Source organism: Blastomyces dermatitidis (assembly GCF_000003525.1).
Source record: "Blastomyces dermatitidis ER-3 genomic scaffold supercont1.12, whole genome shotgun sequence".
Classification (NCBI taxonomy): Eukaryota; Fungi; Ascomycota; class Eurotiomycetes; order Onygenales; family Ajellomycetaceae; genus Blastomyces; species Blastomyces dermatitidis.
The window spans coordinates 115,402-133,707 of NW_025544785.1; the positions used below are offsets into that span (position 1 = coordinate 115,402).

General features: G+C 46.8%; 5 protein-coding genes across 6 annotated transcripts; 3 read left to right on the forward strand and 2 right to left on the reverse strand.

Moving 5' to 3' along the window:
- Positions 1 to 1,280: 1,280 nt before the first annotated feature.
- On the forward strand, positions 1,281 to 4,717 carry BDCG_08696 (uncharacterized protein). The gene is made up of 2 exons (XM_045424484.1): positions 1,281 to 3,967; positions 4,049 to 4,717. The coding sequence occupies exons 1-2, from the start codon at positions 1,490 to 1,492 to the stop codon at positions 4,415 to 4,417; spliced, it is 2,847 nt and encodes a 948-aa protein (XP_045273182.1). The 5' UTR covers positions 1,281 to 1,489; the 3' UTR covers positions 4,418 to 4,717.
- BDCG_08697 lies at positions 1,737 to 7,373 on the reverse strand. Of its 2 annotated transcripts, XM_045424486.1 has the most exons (5): positions 6,656 to 7,373; positions 5,866 to 6,583; positions 5,702 to 5,764; positions 4,561 to 5,583; positions 1,737 to 4,493 (listed from the first exon to the last, which is right to left on the reverse strand). In XM_045424486.1, the coding sequence occupies exons 1-4, from the start codon at positions 7,137 to 7,139 to the stop codon at positions 5,448 to 5,450; spliced, it is 1,401 nt and encodes a 466-aa protein (XP_045282653.1). In that variant the 5' UTR covers positions 7,140 to 7,373; the 3' UTR covers positions 1,737 to 4,493; positions 4,561 to 5,447. The 2 variants fall into 2 exon arrangements, with proteins under 2 accessions (XP_045282653.1, XP_045273183.1); XM_045424485.1 differs by having other exon boundaries at positions 1,737 to 5,583.
- Positions 7,374 to 7,696: 323 nt separating this feature from the next.
- BDCG_08698 (alpha/beta hydrolase fold protein) lies at positions 7,697 to 8,797 on the forward strand (the record flags this gene model as incomplete). The annotated part of the gene is made up of 5 exons (XM_045424487.1): positions 7,697 to 7,758; positions 7,915 to 8,187; positions 8,291 to 8,355; positions 8,478 to 8,582; positions 8,637 to 8,797. The coding sequence occupies 5 exons, from the start codon at positions 7,697 to 7,699 to the stop codon at positions 8,795 to 8,797; spliced, it is 666 nt and encodes a 221-aa protein (XP_045273184.1).
- A 3,736-nt stretch (positions 8,798 to 12,533) lies between these two features.
- Positions 12,534 to 14,375, forward strand: BDCG_08700 (uncharacterized protein). The gene has a single exon (XM_045424488.1). The coding sequence runs from the start codon at positions 12,617 to 12,619 to the stop codon at positions 13,826 to 13,828; it is 1,212 nt and encodes a 403-aa protein (XP_045273185.1). The 5' UTR covers positions 12,534 to 12,616; the 3' UTR covers positions 13,829 to 14,375.
- BDCG_08701 (leucine-rich repeat-containing protein 40) lies at positions 14,035 to 18,240 on the reverse strand. The gene has a single exon (XM_045424489.1). The coding sequence runs from the start codon at positions 17,984 to 17,986 to the stop codon at positions 14,831 to 14,833; it is 3,156 nt and encodes a 1,051-aa protein (XP_045273186.1). The 5' UTR covers positions 17,987 to 18,240; the 3' UTR covers positions 14,035 to 14,830.
- Between the last annotated feature and the right edge of the window lie 66 nt (positions 18,241 to 18,306).

The following is an 18,306-nucleotide window of genomic DNA, read 5'->3' on the forward strand; positions in this document are numbered from 1 at the left end:
ACTCTGGTATCATACATCCAGACGTCACCTCTATATGACGATCTACGTTGACGATCTCAACATCATATCCGAAGCTCCTGAGAATGCTGATTGGCTAGTGAGTATGCTCAGTGAGAAATTGGAAGTCAAGGATCTACGCCAGCCAACCAAGTATTTGGGTATGGAGGTCAATTGTTCAGACAAGGGAATTGGTTTGACACATTGTCAATATATCAAGTGCCTTGTTGAAGATTTCTACCTTGATGATGCAGCTGTCGCCAGGACACCTATGGAGGATGGATTTCGCATTGACGATTCCCCTATACCTGAGAAAGAGGCTGGTTTCACAATTCAGCGATACCAACATGGTGTGGGTTGCTTGCAATATCTCGCAGTCAAAACACGTCCTGATATCGCTCGCGCTGCCTCACTACTCGCTCAACGGAACGTTGATCCAACACCTCAATGTTGGAAGGCCCTATTACACGTCATACGTTATTTGAAAGGGACCATGGATCTGGGCATTTTCTACGGACGCGGCCCGTATGAGGGGTCCGTTCCTACCGATCTTTCCATTACCCCTGATTTCCCCGATGATTCCTACCTACCCTTCGGCTACTCGGATTCCGATTGGGCCGGCCCCTTGAATGGTGATAGGAAATCAACATCCGGCTACGTTTTTAAGCTCGCAGGCGGCCCGATTTCATGGCGTTCGGCGAAGCAACCTTGTGTATCTCTAAGTTCCAATGAGGCCGAATATGTGGCTCTTAGTGAGGCGGTCCGCGAGGCAACATGGATCCGGAACCTCATGATTGAGCTTGGCTTCATCACTACATCTCCGATACGGATCCTCGCCGATAATAAGGGTGCCATAGATCTCACAAAGGTGGCAGCCATTACGGCCCGAAGCAAACACATTGACACGCGTTTCCATTTTTCGCGTTGGCAGTTGAATCAGGGGGTCATTGATTTAGAATACGTTCCCACCGCTCAGATGGCGGCGGATGGACTCACTAAACCCCTAGGCAATGTGGCATTTGCGCGATTCATGGTTTTGCTAGGTCTTACAGGCATAAAAGTTGGGAATGTTTAATTTTACATTTGTATTTGGTTTTGACAGACTATCTTGGTGGTTTGGGTGTTTTTGTATGTGATTCTTGTTATCTCGAGGGGGGGTGTTGGCCCTTACGGCCGTTGCGGTTAGCGATCCCACTAGATCACGTGACCCACCACTATAATATGTTCCTGTAGATAGATCTATCAATACAACCTTCAACTATCCTACATAATGATAGTATTATTTATACGCTGACCAATGATCAGCTTGCTGGGGCAGGCAAGGCTGTCCTTCAGACCAAGGTTTCCTGCAGGCAGCTGAAGCGGCTAACTATCCGTAAATCAAAATGAAATTCTAGCACTTATATCCATATCTAGTGGATATACAAGTGTGACATAACTCTCTCCCTGTCATTTGTTTGCTGTACCGATAACCTCCTCTTCTTGAGTTGGGATGACCAAAAAAATAGAGGACGGAGCCCAGCCTATGCTGCTTCCCTCTGCCAATGGTGATGGTTCCACTCGCGCAGCAAGCGTTAATACTGATGACTACCTCAGTTTTGACGACGATAGCTTCTACATTCCGAGCTCAGAGCTCTTGCGAGTGCTTCAAGGGGTGGCAGTGGCGACAAAGACACCTGCAGTCAACGTTGACCCAATTGCCCAGTGGATTTCATTATACGGAACTCAAAAAGACAACCCGACAGATTCTCTTTCCTTTGGCGATTGGAATGAGGGCATTGTTACCAATTTCCTAAAAGAGGACGAGCTGCTACACATAGCCAACTTAACTCTCGGCGTCACATTTCTACGTGAAAAGTCTCGACGAGCCAGGGGGGAGGTTCCCCTCATCGATCTAGCGCTGGCATGGGATCTGATTCATGGAGCGCTTACTAGTCCACTCCTCGCCCGGCCTCTGGGTAGCGTATCGAGGAGCGCACAGGGTTTCCTGGCCGTTCCGCTCTGCAGCTTGGTGGAGGAAGGACACATTGTTGAGCTGTTTCGGCTCCACGTATGGCTGCCGGATGGGCAACGTGGAGATCCCGAATTTGCAATCCATTCTCACCAGCCTTTCGCCCAGAGCTGGATACTAGCTGGTGAGGGAAAGAATCATTCATACAATGTCAAACCAGTTGCAACTTCTGCGGAGGGCACCCACGCAGCGTATGAACTCTCCTGGAATGACGGGAGGAATACGGACAGAGCATATAAAACACATCAGGCATCATCCACCATTACGAACACACGAGTGTTGATGCATGCCTCGCCAAAGGAAGTGGCAGTTCACCACCGTGACGCGACGTACACTATTCCAGAAGCCGCATTTCACAGCACAGAAGTATTGCCTGACGCATTCCATGCTACACTTTTTTTCTTCGATTCTCACCGTGGATTCATGAAAGATGCTCGGGTGCTGGGTCCCAAGGATGTCGAATCAAAGACCCAGTTGCGTGATGCCTCTGGTGTTACTTCGACCGCTCTTGCAAACATGGTTAATGCTGTCCGCGAATGGGAGATGTTCATGGATCAGGGGCGACAACATGCACGGCGTGCTGAGTGGGAGCACGCGCTACGGGAGTTTAACAGCGCTCTTAACATGTGCCAATCTACAGAATACTTTTCAGGCTTGGCATCTTATCGGCATCTAGTACTAGGGGAGCTTGGGAACACCAACAGGCGGTTTGGGAGGTATGAGAAGGCCAAGGAAATGCTGGAACAGGCGGTTGAAGAAATGGGATCTAGCCTCCAGCGCGTAGAGTTCAGTGGTGAGCTAGGCGTGATATATCGGCATATGAATCGTCTTGAGGAAGCGAGGCATGCATTCCAGGTTCAATATGACACAGCAAAGCAGCTGCAGTTTGATCATGCGATGTGTCGTGCGGTCGGGAATTTAGGTATGATCAATTACCAACTTTCCCAGCAGAACGGTGACGAAGCACTGTTAGAGATGGCCATCGCTCAGCTTAATGAGCGCGTCCGCAGTGCTCGGCATATCAAAGAAACCATCCAGTCTCAATCATTTGACCTGAACATAAAATTGGAGTTGTCAAAAATTGCAACGACTTGGGAGTCAATCGGCCTATCTCGCCTTTCACTCTGCTATGCGGCGAAAAGAGATGCCAAACAGGCCATTGCGACATCATTAGAGTCATTAAACCTCAGCAGCCGCTCAGAAGATTCAACGGTGGTCGCCATGTCTCGTTTTTTCTATGGCCGGGCGTTGCTTCTAGATCAACAACTTGACGAAGCTCTGAAGCAGTTTAATCCATGGATGACGTGCACACCTGCTATGGCACTGTGCAAAGAGCCCTCCGAAGAGCACCGTCAATATTTACGAGAACTGGTTGACGTGGGTGCGGACATGGACTTGGTCGACGAACAGGGATATACAGCATTGGATTACGCCGTTTTCAACGGCGATGTAGAAACTGAAGCTTTGGTACTGGAAGGGCTTCGCCGGAAGCTCGAAGGAGACGTAGAAAACGAACTTAACGAGCTCCAGGTGGAGGCGAGGATTCGGAAAGGTTACCGGGAGTTATTTCAAGAAAAGATGCGGCCTGCGCTCCTCAGCGGCGGAGGTTTGCAGTCATTACGGCATATGTACGCGAACGAGCTCGCAGCTGACGATGAGAAACGACGAATGTTCGATGGTCTCAAATTCATGAGATTCCTGGACTTTTTAAAGTTTGGAAAACTCCCTCGATCAAGCGACAAATTGGCGCGGGAGTTCATGTCAAGACCTAATGGGAATGATCGAATCGGTACAGCGGACTTTGTCATTTTCTTCTCATACAGATGGATCAATAGGGAACCAAACGCTTCTTCACCAGACGACATCGATAACATGCAATATCGTCGAATGATAGCCGCAGCCGAGCAGTTTCTCAAACTCCATCCCTCGGTGGAAATGGAGAAATTGGGGATCTGGGTAGTAAGTCAACCCAATCCGTCATCACATCTTCCTTCAATTATTCACCCTCTCTAACTCTTTGCTTCCCTCTCCCCTGTGCAGGACCACGCCTGCATCGACCAAGAAAACCCTGCGCCGGGGGTCTCCGCCTTACCAATGATTCTCGTCCAATGTGACGCCGTAATCAGCCTCTTCGATGACCTTTACCACCACCGCGCCTGGTGTTCTGTAGAAGTGATGATGGTGCAGACGCTTCGAAAGTCCTATGGTCAACATCTGTGGTATGAACAGGTGTTAGCACCGCAGTCACAGGGAGATGCTGACGATGCTGGCGAAAGTCGTAATGAGAAGTGGATTTTGCGAGAGGGACCGATTGAGTTGGAGATTGTCATGGCAGAAAAGCGATTGACTTTCGAGGAGGATCGGGCAAAAGTGTTGTTTTTGGAAAGGCAGAGTCGGTTGTTGGGATAATGGCTTGACGTTTACTCGCATGATGTGACTGCTTGGTTGGCTTAGACCCGTCCAGCAGAGGAGTCGAGCCTCACCCCTTGCGTAGACGATTAGAAATAAAAAAGAATAGAAATAGAGCCAGGCAAGGTATACGAGAAACTTACTTGCCCACTTGTTTATCACCCAAAATGTATGTACATGTACTTGACCGGGTAATAGGAAGTAGATAAATGCGGCGGCTACCATCACAGGGAAATAATTGGAGAACCAAAAAAAAAGTATCGAATGTGCTTGATATTCATCTATCTGAATCCACCCGCCACAATTATCTTCAAAGGTAATCTTCTAGATAGTGTAAAATCTCCCCTAGGCACTCGAGAGAAGTCTCACAAATTTAAAGACTAGAACGCCATGTCCGCCTCGAAATCCCACATCCTGCGAGCTTAAACGGGAAGGAAAAGAAATCCCATTCATGATAATAAACGCTGCTTCACTGACTAGACTCGCGCAACTGCCGCTGGCATATTAGAGATCATGCGATCAATCAGGAGCTTCCCTTTATCCCTCCTTGGTTCTAGGGATGAGCTCTCTCTCTCTCAATGGATATGGCCCCTAGCTTACAAGATATTGATGACATCTACCATAGCCGGGATTATCTCGATCCAACACCATCACCAAACAATTGGTGGGTGGTTTCAAAGGACACAACGCCTTCTCCAGTGTCCAGAGAAGCACTGGAGGTTCTCTGGTAGAGAAAATCCGAGCGCGCAAATATCATCAGATTTTCGACGTGGTGACCCTGGTGTCTATCCGGAGGTGGGCGCACTGCCTATCACTCGCAGCCCAGGCGAAGTCGATGTCCCCTCCAATTGCAGTGCATATCGCGGGGATCAAATAGGAGCAATTCACCCATTTCCTGAGTAGTGGGCATGGTACATTTACTTCACGCCAACACCTCACACAAGGCCTGAGCCGCTCATAATTGGCCAAGAAGCGCTACAAACAAAACGCCCGCCCGTATATAATTCCTGCTTGTGCACCAGCATGCGGCTTAGGTTCCGGAAAACCTCCTTCCCGCCCAGGCTGAGCCGTATTCCTGGTATTGTTGGCGGGTAATAGCAACTTCTTTTAATGCCTCCCTGTTGCTTGCAAATCTAGCCGCCCCCAGCCAAGTAGAACGTATGGCGCTAAAGTTATCATTGCATGTTAGTAAAAAGAATATAGAATACATGATTATCGTCTCCAGCGAAAATGTAGCTAACTAAAATCTTGGTGCGGGAAGAATATATTGAGGTTATAACTTACTCATCTGGCCGCTTGACGCGCACGACACATTCGGCTGAGGCAAGTTTGCGGAGCTCAGTTTCTCTGCGAAGATATATATGTTAGCGCCCGATAAACACTTTTTCTTTTTTTTTTTTTTTTATATCCAATATATAATGGCGATCTCAACCAGTCTCGCAACTTACAGTCGTTCCATAAAGCCCGGAATCAATGAATTGCCGCCAACCACCATAATGTTTGCCCAAAATGCAGGATGTAGACCGGTTGGAAGCACGGATAGTGACTGCATTACAATTTCAGGAATCCCCATCTGTTTCATCCCAATGTCTCCAGGATTGAATAGTATTTCGGGGACAGTGAACCGCTCGTTTCCAAGCACCAAGACATCTTCCGCCATTGTACCCGAAGCGCCGGAGAGAAGTTCTTTCTTCTTCTTGGCCGCTGTAAGGCTCTCATGTGGGCGTACGAAACCTTTCTTGTGGGCATTTGGGTCAGGAAGAACGTAGTCTACAACGATCCCTTCTCCCGCGCCAGTCTCATGATCATCGGCTTTTCGCTTTCGGTTCCCTTTCCAGGTTCGTTCGATGTCTGCAGCGAAATCGTTGCTGACAAAACAGGCGGCTTCCTTGACCTCGTTTATTATGTGCGTCTCATCGAGCATGTTGTACTGTCGAATGGACACGAGCTCCTTGAGGAAATTCGTAAGATATTTCCCGCCAATCTCTAATCGTCTGATGCCTCGTTGCAGTGGGTATCCTTTGTAGACAGGAGTGACAGTCGTATGCGAATATCCGGAATCAATAACTAGAAGACATTCAACGGGAAAAATAGTGGAGTTTGGGTCTGAGGTCACCGGGTCGCCGAATAGAGCATGGAGTTCATTCCAAGCATTGAGCGTTGGTCCTGTAGCAAGCAACCCATCTTTAGCAATTGGCAAACAAATATCACGGGCGTAAAAATGGAAGAGCTACCCACCAATGCATCTCAAATATCCTCCAAATCCCCACTCCTCCATAATAATCTCATCCGCATTCTTCTGCAACGCAGCCATCGCATTCGGGGCCTCCGTAAAAATCAAAGTCGTATTCTCCGGATCTGCACATCGCAACTCCGGTTTCCGCGCCGTCCCGTCATCAAAAAAAGTATGGTCCCAGATTTCCTTCTCCGCTTCCCAGCTAACCACATAACCTTTCTCGACAGGGCGACGAAATGTGGCCTCATTCCAGTCCGAAATATGCGTTGACAGCTGGGCGCCGATGTAGACGCGTTTGTCGCGCGTTCTAGCCAGTGCATTGGGGATCACCAGACATGAGTTTAGGGGAGGTTCAGCGCTCGGTTGGTCAGGCGCATAGCCAGCTTTCATGGTATATGCGCCATTGTCGATGATGAATGTTTTCGAGGGTAAGGGCGGCGGTGAGGGAGCGCGTTTCGCCGCGCGTGAGGGCTTTGCTGCTCCCATGCTACTCCCTATAGTATGTGGAGTGATGGTAAATGTTTGGTTAACATATCATTACCACCCGCTGGCAGCTCTAAAGGTGCCGCTCATTGGCCTTGGAATGACAAGCTTCGCCGGTTGGAATAAACTAATAATAACTTACAAGATCTGGACTGGAGCTGGGATTGTCTTGGCGGGACTCTTTCCGGATAGCTTAGCCCTAACCCTAAAACCATATCCCGCAGATATACAAGAGAGTCCGGATATTACAAGTGATGTTCTGCCACCTTCATTCTTTTCCAGCGCTTTCTGTTGTTTAACTGCCGTGCTGGAGTTACAATTTTGTCGCTGAACACCTACCTAGTGATGTCACCAAAGCACTGAAGGATGAAACTTTCATCTTTAAATGCTATCAATCTCAATGATATCAGCCGCAGCCACCCTAGTTAATTCTAAACCAGCTTTTCCGCACGAGTCAGTCCAGGCGGTTTCAACAGTTCAGCATGAATATGATAAATAGCTCCTGTTTTGGCTAGGATTCCCAGAATGGTTAGATACATTTTGACGAGCACATCGTTAACATGCCCCCGCTCCGACACAACTTCTTCCGCTTTCCCATGTCTCCAATATCAGACTTAGCAGCGTACCTTCTCAGGCCATCTGTGGACTCTACAAGTAACTACAGTACATGTACTGTACAACAACAGCAACAACAATGACTGATAGCTCAGACAATTGCTCTCAGGAGGCTCTCAAGGACGAAGTTCCCAAACCACAATTCCACTTGGACCAACAACAGTTCAGACACCCTGACCCTCCCAGATGCCCGAAAACTAGGTTACGCCCAATATGGCTCCCTGACATGGCGGCCTATACTTTACCAACACGGCCTTCCAGGCTCTCGCATTGAGGCTGCTGTTTTTGATGAACTGGGTGAAAAATATGCAGTCCGTATCATCGCCATAGACAGCCTGGTTGTGGTTGGAGTTCACCCCACCCAGATCGAACACTTCTCAATCATCCAAAAGACTTGGAATGCCTTGCAGAGCATCTCGGGCTGGATGAGTATTGTGTATTAGTACAAGGAAACATTTTGTTTTTACGAAATAGTCAAAATATTTGTTTTAATTTACTTAAATTTTATTTCTTTAAAACTAACTCTAATGTATTAACAGAGGATATCAGGAGGTGGGCCATACGCCCTTGCTTGCGCAATGGCCTTACCCCGCGAAAAACTCAAGTGCGTTTCAATTGTCTGCAGTCTAGGGCCGCCCGCCTTACATCAGCATGAAAGGGGCTGATTTTGTCCACTGGCTTGGATTCACTTTTGGTTGGTGCTCTGCCTGACTGATTTTTATCCAGTGGTTTTCCATCACGAACCAGCAGCACAGCTAGACCTGAGTGGTGAGAAGTGTCTTCAGCTCACGCAGCAGCTTGTGGCTAAAGCTGAGGCTACAGCCCATGAAAGTGACCTTAAAGTTTTTAAGGATGTGTATTTTCTCCATCTGTATTTATGATCAGCACAGGAAGATTATGCTCAGGGGTTTGATGGGGTTACTCAGGATGACAGGTTGGTGGCATCTGACTTTGGCTTTCGAATAGAGGATATCTGCCTCGACTTACCTGTACAGCTGTGGCATGGGAAGTATGATAGGTTTGTTCCCCTCAATCATGGCGAGTAAATAGCTGCGCGGTTAGGTGAGGGAACGCATCTACGAGTGGAAGATGAGGCACATGCGATATTGAAAGCATTGGTTCAGAGCCCATGGGACTTTGGATCAAATCCAAACTTATATTGTATATTACCAAACGGAAATCGCGTCTCAGTCTAGCCTGGTGGTCTAGATAGTTAATTAAAACACAACTCCTCAAGATAGAGACGGTGAATTATCCCTCCTCGCCAAACGTTGTTTCATCCTTCGAGAAGCTGTTCAACGGTCAGATGCTCCTCACACTTTTCTTCTTTTTTTGCTCCAACTTTAGTTGGATTAATGGTTCTTGATTATTTCTTTCCGCCTCGGTTAACAGCTCCATACTTTCCTCTAGAGTGCTAACTTTTCAAAGTGTCGTTCGCCAATAAAGTTCCAATAGAGGTCATGAAACCCGAAACTGGATCGAGTGATATGACAGAACCAGAAGAGTCCAGTCTCAAAGGACTCCTTCATATGTTCTGACTAAAGGTTTTCGGCCTTAGGCGCTTGAGTATTAGCCATCTGTTACTGTTCACACTCGCGGAGTGCGTCCAAGAAGATTTCATATTGAGGCAAGAAGTTAACCACAAGTCGCCAAACCGGCCGGGCAATCTTCTGGATGTGCCAGTAACAACCACCAGGGGGGGCAGTGCGCAAACTCGGCGGATGCCGCGTAGCGGAGCTACCAGTCAATTTCTCCCTTAATATTGAGATCCTCGTCAACTATCACATTGAAAGTGCGGGAATCATCGTAGAACAGAGGGAAGGGCCCTTTGTCAGATGGTGAGCGGTATTCGCGTGCAATCTTCCGAAACAAACATTGTGCAACGTATTTTTCTTGCAGTCAGCTTCGTCAATGACTGCATCGTTGCGTTGCGTTTTGAGATGTTTCAGATGATATAATGAAATATTCTGACGTGGTGGAGAATCGTTGTTTATGGAAGTCTTAAGGGGAAAATTTGCAAGCCCGATGAGCTCATTCATACGTGCCCGTGTAGCGACCGACCAGGTTGTTTCTTCTGACTTTGACTTCTGCTGCAGGGCTCCTATGTGGGGGAACTTCAATTATACCTGGCGAGAACAATCCGAGCCATCTCACGATACGTCTTTTTGAGAGTGGACATCTCCAGGTCGTTTCTCAACATGGCTGGTTTATTTTCTTCTGCGGGCTTGCCATGAGATAATCCACTAACAGTTTGTCCTCTACAAACTTCATAACCACGTAGGGTCCTATGTTAGAGGCGCCCGTTCCCAGAATTTTCGGAACAGGAATCGATGGCTGGTTGGCAGCAACGCATGTCATAGCTCGACCTCACCGTGGACCTTTTCCCGACGAAGAAAAGACTTCCCCAGCATGTGGATGCGAACAATAACATCGGGCCCACCCATGTTCTAATTTGACTCTGAAGCATCGGTTGTAGGAGCCATTCGAGAAATCGTTGGTCTCGATTGTAGATTGATTGCAGTGCTTCGTTGCTATCCTATAGACTAGTTGCTACGGCACATGCATTTGCAAAACCATATGTCAGCCGATAAAAAGAGCGTCATTTCTATCACATACTAGGCGGTCGGCGTCCATCTTGGCCACCGTAACTCGACTGGAAAGATAGGCAAATAGTGTTAAAGAAGAAGATCGATCAAGTATTCAGGAGAAACAGAACCACCGCAAATTTTCAGTTATGGAGTGGGAACACAAGCACAAGTCGAGGTATTTGTGTTGAGCTCCGCGTCCCGTCCCATCTGGCTGTAGTTTATTGGGGTTAGTTTCTTGCTGTACATTACAATAATAAATGGGCTTGAACACTGGCCCCGCAAAAAGGACATTTCTCCCGAAGTTCATTTAGATCCCGGTTAACGAAACGGAGAGCTTGCATAAGAGGAAACTTACTAGATCTATGAGTGGATGTGCCTTTCTCCTGAATTATTGTAGCGGCATTTTGATATGACTGACCACTCGCATGGATTTGCCGAATCCGTGATAGATTCTTTGATATTCAAGAAGAAACAATTTGGAGCTCGATACCACCTTACCGACTAGGCCCTTGTCATCTCACTCACTCACTCACTCTCTCTCTCTCTTTCTTTTCTTTTCTTTTTTTTTTCGGTAAGTTTTGCGATCAGAAAAAGCACTCTTCAATCAGATCTTGGAGACGTATTTGCAATCCCCCATGACGCCGTGGACAGAGGTAACTTATTACTGTCTCCAGGTCGCGCGCTCGAACTCATAGCCTTGTAAGTTAAGCGATCTGTCTAGCGTGACGGGACCAACCTTATTTCCTGAGAGTCTTGCCAGTTCAAGGCTAGTTAGTAAAACTGAGCTTTCCATTAATTATATCTCCATGAATGTGCGTCAAGAAGCAAGTTTTTGATAGTGGGGTTTATACTGATATAACAATGATATGGCCGATGTCATACGTAGTATGCCTGAAGTCTGCAAGGTTATTGTCATAAAAAAATAGTTTTAAAAAATCAACAACAATACAAACAGTGGTTGTTTTATCATTCTGCAGTCTTTGATATGAGCATCCTGCTAGACATGTATCACCACTAACATCAGGACTACTACTTTATAAATGGCATATACATACCAGTAGACAAATATGTTCACTCCTTTGCACATTTGATGCTGTTTCATCTATTTATTGTGTAATGGAGTTGTTGAAGCAATAATGTTATCTTTGTGATGTTCTCCAAGATCGCAGGATCAATGTAGAAGAAGTCTCAAGCAGTTATACTCCCACAACACTTAATTATAAACAGAACTAATCAATACATATCCGAATCCACGAGCATTCCCCATACCGAGTCGTAGAAACCATATTCCTAGTACATGTAATGTACATGCACAATGTATGTACATTTTGCCAGACAAGGGGGATTAATTAATTAGGGCCCACATGCCCACGTGACCTCCCCTTGCTTCACATGTTTGTATTGTCACTACACTTTATCTCAGCGGGCTCAGACCCTCTGGCTCGGTTTGAACGGGTTGCAGCATTATTATTAACTAGTTAATCCGGCATGACACTAACCTACTTTTGATACAAGTCATGTGCTCAGAGCAATCCTCGCCAGAGGGTCTGAGAAGAAATGGTTTCATCTTCAATGGAGATTCCTGAGATTTACAAGGATTTTTCAGATTCTTCAACTTTGACTTTCTATTACTATATACTCACATATCTTTGAGATTTGAAAATCACCTTAGCTTATAGCTAAAGAGAAGAAGAATAGAAATATTTCTTTAATATTTCAAAAAAATCTATATTTAAGATAGATGTATACTCTTGAAAATGATCATATTTTTTGATCTCAGAATTTCTAAGAGCTTTTTTTTGTATGAGGAATTGGATCAAAATTCCTGTGTTCAAAAACACACTGGTCAACTTTGAGGTGATACTTCTATTCTAAGAACTTGAGATATGAATATAAAAATCAGATACATCATGAGAACATTGTTATTCTAAGGTTTCAAGGTGATACAGAAATGATGAATCTATGAAGTTGAGTTGGAATTCTCTTCCATACTCAGGGTACTGAGTAAATTCTTCCTGTGTTGCTAACAATCAGGAACTGTTTCTTCTCAGACGCTTCGCAAGATATCATCACTCACATGACCTGATTTTACTATTTGGGTTAGCTTATAATCATCAATCCAGTGTTAAAACAGCAATGAATATCTGGAGAAGCGTCTGAGCTTGCTGAGATAAACTACACTATTATAACTCGATAACGAAGAGGACGAAAATAAAATTCTCCTCCTTTTGTTTACTCTCCTCAGCCAGCACCGCAAACACAGACAAACGTGAAAAAATGCCTCCAACCCTTTCCGGTATCCTGGAAGCAACCCTCATTATCACTGACCAATTCCATTCAACACTCTCAATCCCACTACCCCAATCGGAATCCCAGCCCAGCAACGTCAACAGCAACAACCCCGCCCCGCTGCCCCTCCCTCTCCTCTCCGCCTCCGCCGCAGCCCTGAAAGCTCAAACAACAAAACTATCTCTCCTAGCCGTAAATACCCCTTTCACTCCCTCAGCGCTTATAACTGTTCTCTCAACCGTAAACGAATCCATACTCCCTTCCCTTGTCACAGCTGCCCTTCTCGCGGTACCGACAGAATACACACAGGCATTCCACGCTGAGGCGAAATTGCTAGTTAAAGATGCGTTGAAGGAGTTTGGAAATTTGGTTGGGGTTGTCAAGGTGATTGCGGATAGCGGTGGGAGTGGTGATGAGGGGAAGGAAGTGACGGTGACGGAGCAGCAGAAGGGGGAAGTCATGTCGTGTACTGGGCGGTTGTGGAAGACGTGTGAGCAGTTGGTGTCGTTTGCGGAGGGTGGGGTTGTGGGGTTTGTGGCGGGGAAGGCGAGGCAGTATCTTGAGCTAGTTAAGGATGGGATAAGGGAGCTGGAAGAGTGGGACCCGGAAGAGGAGGAGGATGATGACGAAGATGGTCTCTTTTGGGATGACGGTGATGAGCTTGGGGGTAAGGCGAAGGAGAAGAAGGAAAAGGACAAAGCTAGCGACGAAAGTAACGATGACGAAGAAACCACCAGCTCCATCGCAAACCTCCAGTCTGAAAAATCAAATCTCCTCCGTCTCCTCAACCCAATCGCCCAGATATATCCAGCCATAATATCCCACCGTCTAAAATCGAAAACCTCCTCGTCTTCCTCAACATCTAATGACCGAAAACAGAACTACCAACCAAACTCCACCCTCTCCTCAGCTCAAATCTCCCAAGTCAACCTCCTTCTCCAGCGTTTAAAGGAACTGCCCAATCTCGTCGACGAGGTCGCTGGCTCTCTGTATGATCACGACATCGACAATGTGACCATGTATACCAAGCAACTCTGCAAATGTGCCTTTTCAGCGGCGGAGGTGGCACGGTCGCCGTTCATTGAGAGTGTCAATGGCGAAACGGAGATTGCGGGTGAGGAGGACAAGTTTCCGAAATGGGCAGACACGTGGATGAGGGTTATTGACGGGATTACGAGGTCGAAGGCGGAGGGGTCATAGAGATTATTGCTGCGGCGGCCGTCGTCCATGAACGCATGGATGCCCCTGTGGGAAGAAGATTGGGTAAATGTAGGTGATAGATACTTTATATTTCGTTGGGGTTATTGTAGATGTCTTACCCTTGAAAATTGGGATGGATTTCGCTGCAGATTATATTATTTATATACCCAGGTAGCTATGTGGTTAAGTTCTACGAGAAAAACACGTGGGCATGGCGATTTTGGTCTCATTAACCAGAGAGTACATGAAACAATATCTGTTCAGTTTATTTACACATAAGAATTCTATTTAATCTGATTATTTTCATCTGGTTTGTACCTTTTATATACACAGGCATATGGAGGACACGGGATTATATATATGAGTAAACAGAGAAACGAAAACGAAAAGGAAGAATGGAGCAAAGTTAGTCGATTCAGGGGGAAAATGCCGATTCAAAGAGAAAGGGACGTGCAGAAAGGAAAAGGCAAAAAAAAAAAAAAAAAAAAAAATGCAAAACGAATGAAGAAGGAAAAAAAAAAGCACCCAAAAGAGGAAGAAATCTAAGCTGTTGCTGGATATATACAAAGTAGATCGACGAAAAATAGGACAAGAAAGATGCATGGAAACAAGTAAATGAAATAGGAGATATGGGAAAAATATAATCGCTCCACGCTTGGGAAGATTTCACGACGGAGTTTCTCATGGGCAGCGTCAGACGAAGATTTCGGCCCGAGCAATAAAAATTATGAAGTAAAGGGCCGAGAGTGAAAAGATAATACAGAGGAGAAAAAAAGCACCTGTGACAGGTAAACGCAAGAGGAGCAGACAGACGGAGACACAGGAGGACGTGGACAGGCAAATTAAGAAAAATGAAATAATTGGAAAAAAATATGAAAAATCCAAAAAGAAAATATTACATGAACAGTGTAAGTAAATATAAGATGGTGATGGTACAAGCCCGCAGGGTCTCCAGGCAGAATTCCCTGTTTCTTCTCCTGGCTCTAAGTAAATAAAATCCCCTCAATCAACAACACCATCCTCATCCTCTTCCAAAGCACCCCACTCCCTCAACTCCTCCGCCGTAATCCGGTTCTTCAGCCACTCCAACACCGCCTCCGTCCCCTTCGACACAACCTGCCAGCGCGGGACACGGAAACAATTCCCTGCGACATCCAAACGGCGCAAACACGTTGTTCCCCCTGTAGCACCTCCACCACCCTTGCTATTTCCTGCTGTAGCTGCCGACGCTGTAGACCCCTCGCTCCCCAACAATCCCAATCTAGGCGGCAAAGACGCTATGCTATTATTACTCACGTCTAGGACCTGTAAGCCGCGCACAGCTTCGAACTCTAAGCTATCAATTTGGTTGTCGGAGGCGAGGAAAGTGATTAGGGCAGGGTAGGTTTGTCGGATGTGGGGAAGGGGTCCTGTGAGACGGTTGTTGGAGACGTCAAGAAAAGTGAGGTTTGGGGCGGAGAGGTGGTGTTGGAGGACCTCGAGGCTTGTTAGGCCTGTGGAGCTCAGGGTGAGGTTTTGGAGGTTTGGGAGGGAAAGAGGTGTTGTAAGAAGCGGTGTGGTGGGGCTAGAGGAGAGGGGGTTGTGGGAGAGGTCTAGGTCGGTGAGGGTATGGGAGAGGAGGGTGAGGCCGGCAACGGGGAGAGTGTGGAAGCGGTTGTGGTGTAAGTACAGGCATTTTATAGCTGTGGAAGAGGCAAGCAGGGGTTCTAGATCTGCCGGGTCGAGGTCGGCTAAGTCCGTGGAAGAGAAGTCGAGGACGCCACCGGATTTAATACGCCAGGCGCTGGCGTGTGTAGGGCTCTCTGGGGCCAGAGTGAATTCGGTCTGGACTGAGCCGTCTTCTTCCTCAGCTTCAGGATGGTCGGGTTCGCAACGGCCGCGTAGGACTCTTTTCAATTCGTCGGTATCCATCGTCAGGAATTTGCGTTCTCGCAGCGGGTTGTTCGCTATGTGGAATGAGAAGAGGTTTTCCAATAGGGAAATCTTCTCGTCCAGCGTTGTTATATTGTTGCCTGTAAAATCGACAACTTTTACATTTTCGAGCTCTAAAAAACCTTCCGGAAGGCTAGAGATAGCGTTGTCCTCCGCGGTTAAGGTAAGGAGTGATTTCCAAGTAGAAATGTTTGGGAGAGCCTTGATGCGATTTGCATCTATGGATAACTGCTGGAGGTTGGGCAACTCCAGGGTTTCAGCAAGCGAAAGGCTTTCCAATGAATTTCTCGTCACGTTCAGAACTTGTAGAGTCTCCAAGCGGGTAACTGAGGCTGGAATAAGATGTCCCTGAAGGCGGTTTTTCTGAGCATTGATCTCGACAAGAGGAAGTGCCTTTAGAGCCTCAAATGGAATGGAAGTCAACTGGTTTTCGGCAACATTAAGAACGCGCAATGAGGAAAGGTCGGATAGAGTATCTGGGAGTTCAGTGAGGCTGTTCTCACGGAGATCTAGCACCTCAAGCTTAGAAAGAGCACCAATAATTGAAGTTAGGCTGCCTCCAAGCTTATTATTTGCTAGTTTTAAGTCGGTTAGTGATGAGATTTCGGTAATGATTTCGAAAGCTTCCGCGTCCAACCGATTGTGGGAAAGATTTAAAGAACGTAGTCGTTGGAGTCTTCGCAAACCCTTGGGAAGAGTAGTAAGTATGTTGCCATGAAGATCTAGAACTTCCAGTCCACCAAATTGGCATCCCTTGGTATTTTCATCCATGTCCATGGTATTAAAATCAACATCAGGGAATATAGCATCTGATAACGATTTAAACTCATTGTCCGCCGCGATAAATTTAATAAGATCAACGCTCTCATACCATTCGCCCTCACTTTCTGGATCAAAATCGTACATAGTCAATACTTCATCTGGGATTTCCTTCAGTCCCATGGCAGCGATATTTAAATGACCTGATGTCCTTGCCGCGGCAGCCTTGTTCTTCAATACACGTTTATTAGGCTCAGCTTTGGACAGCTGCGCAAAGGGGTCGTTCGAGGGATCCAGAACGTCACCTAGGCCATTTTTAGCATTACTTTCCATTGCGGCTTTTTTCGCAGCTTTCGCCTTGGCAATGGTTTCTCTAAGAGCGCTTGATGACTTCGTTGCTTTCCTTGTTTCTGGTTCTCGTGGCGGTAAATCGGACGGATTACCGTCTGACGTCACTGAAGTTCTGGGTGATTTCTTTGAGGAGGTAGATGTTGGAGAGGTAAGATTAGAAGAAAGATTCGAGGAAGGTTTCCGTGCTTTTGTGGCAGGTGCTCTAGCTGCAGGCTTCTTAGCATCATTGCCTGTACTTACGTTGTTCGATTGGGCTGCGAATGCATTGGCGCCTAGGGATGGGCGCGCTTTAGGTGGTCTTATTGACATGCTTTTGCTACCTCCATAAAACGAGGTTCGTGCGCCAGCGGCAGGGGTTTTAGATTCTTTCTTCGATATTGGTGGAGCCGTAGAGACGTTACTATGGTTTGGCGAGGCAGTACCAGCACCGTTTATTGAAGACCGCGTGGTGGACTCTCGATACATAGACACGGATCTCTTGATGAATGTTGGCTGGGGCATATTTGAGACACTAGAAGGTGTTCGAGGTGTCGATGCGGTTCGTATGGCGGAGGAGAATTGCAGAACTGATCCATTGGCGCTATCCTGGCGGGATGGAGGGCGTGACTGGTAATTATTGGTGACAGAAGGGGGCCGAGAGGGAGGTGCCATGGGGCTTTCGGGGGCAAAAAACGTCGATTTCTTTTTACTAGGAGACGGTGAAGAAGGAATCTGGGCTATAGTTTCGATAGTCCGATCGGATAGTGAGGGTCTTGAAGACTTAGTTGTTGGAGTGTAGATACTTGTTCTGTTACTCCTGCTTTCACGTGCCTCCTCCTCTTCTTCATCTTCCGCCACGGAACCGCCGGAATTGGGGGTCCATTTATACGAATACTCATTCTGGCCATATGAACTCTCTCGAGATTTAGCTGGAGACGGCAGCGGGGGTTTCTTAAAGAGTTCTTGTGAAGGTCTCCGCAATCTCTCTATGTTTAACCCGGAATCAGCTTGTAGGCGTTCGCGAGACGGAGACGGCCGGATAGATTTGGAGGAAGTAGAATGCGTAGGCAGTGGGAGTCTTGACATGGGCCGTGGAATGCCACTGGGACGTTTCGGGGTGGAATAGCTGTGGTCCATGGTTCAGGTGGATTGGAAGATCAGGGACCAGGGGTAAAGTAGACAATAACTAACTACAGCGTAAGCTTCCAAGAATTACCTAGCTGAAGACGAGATGCATAGTTAAGAGAAGGTCAACTGGACGTCCACAGTTAGAGAGAATAAATCCGGCAGAGTGTTGAATTATTCCCCTCCTGCTTTATCTTTCAAAGGAAGCCTTGTCTGTCTTTGTTTTGTCCGGAATGTTTCTGACCGGAGGTGGATGTGTATAGACATTTCTCCCCAAGCTTGATCCCTGAACAGGAGCGGCTGTTATGACTTTTCCTATTTGGGACAAGATT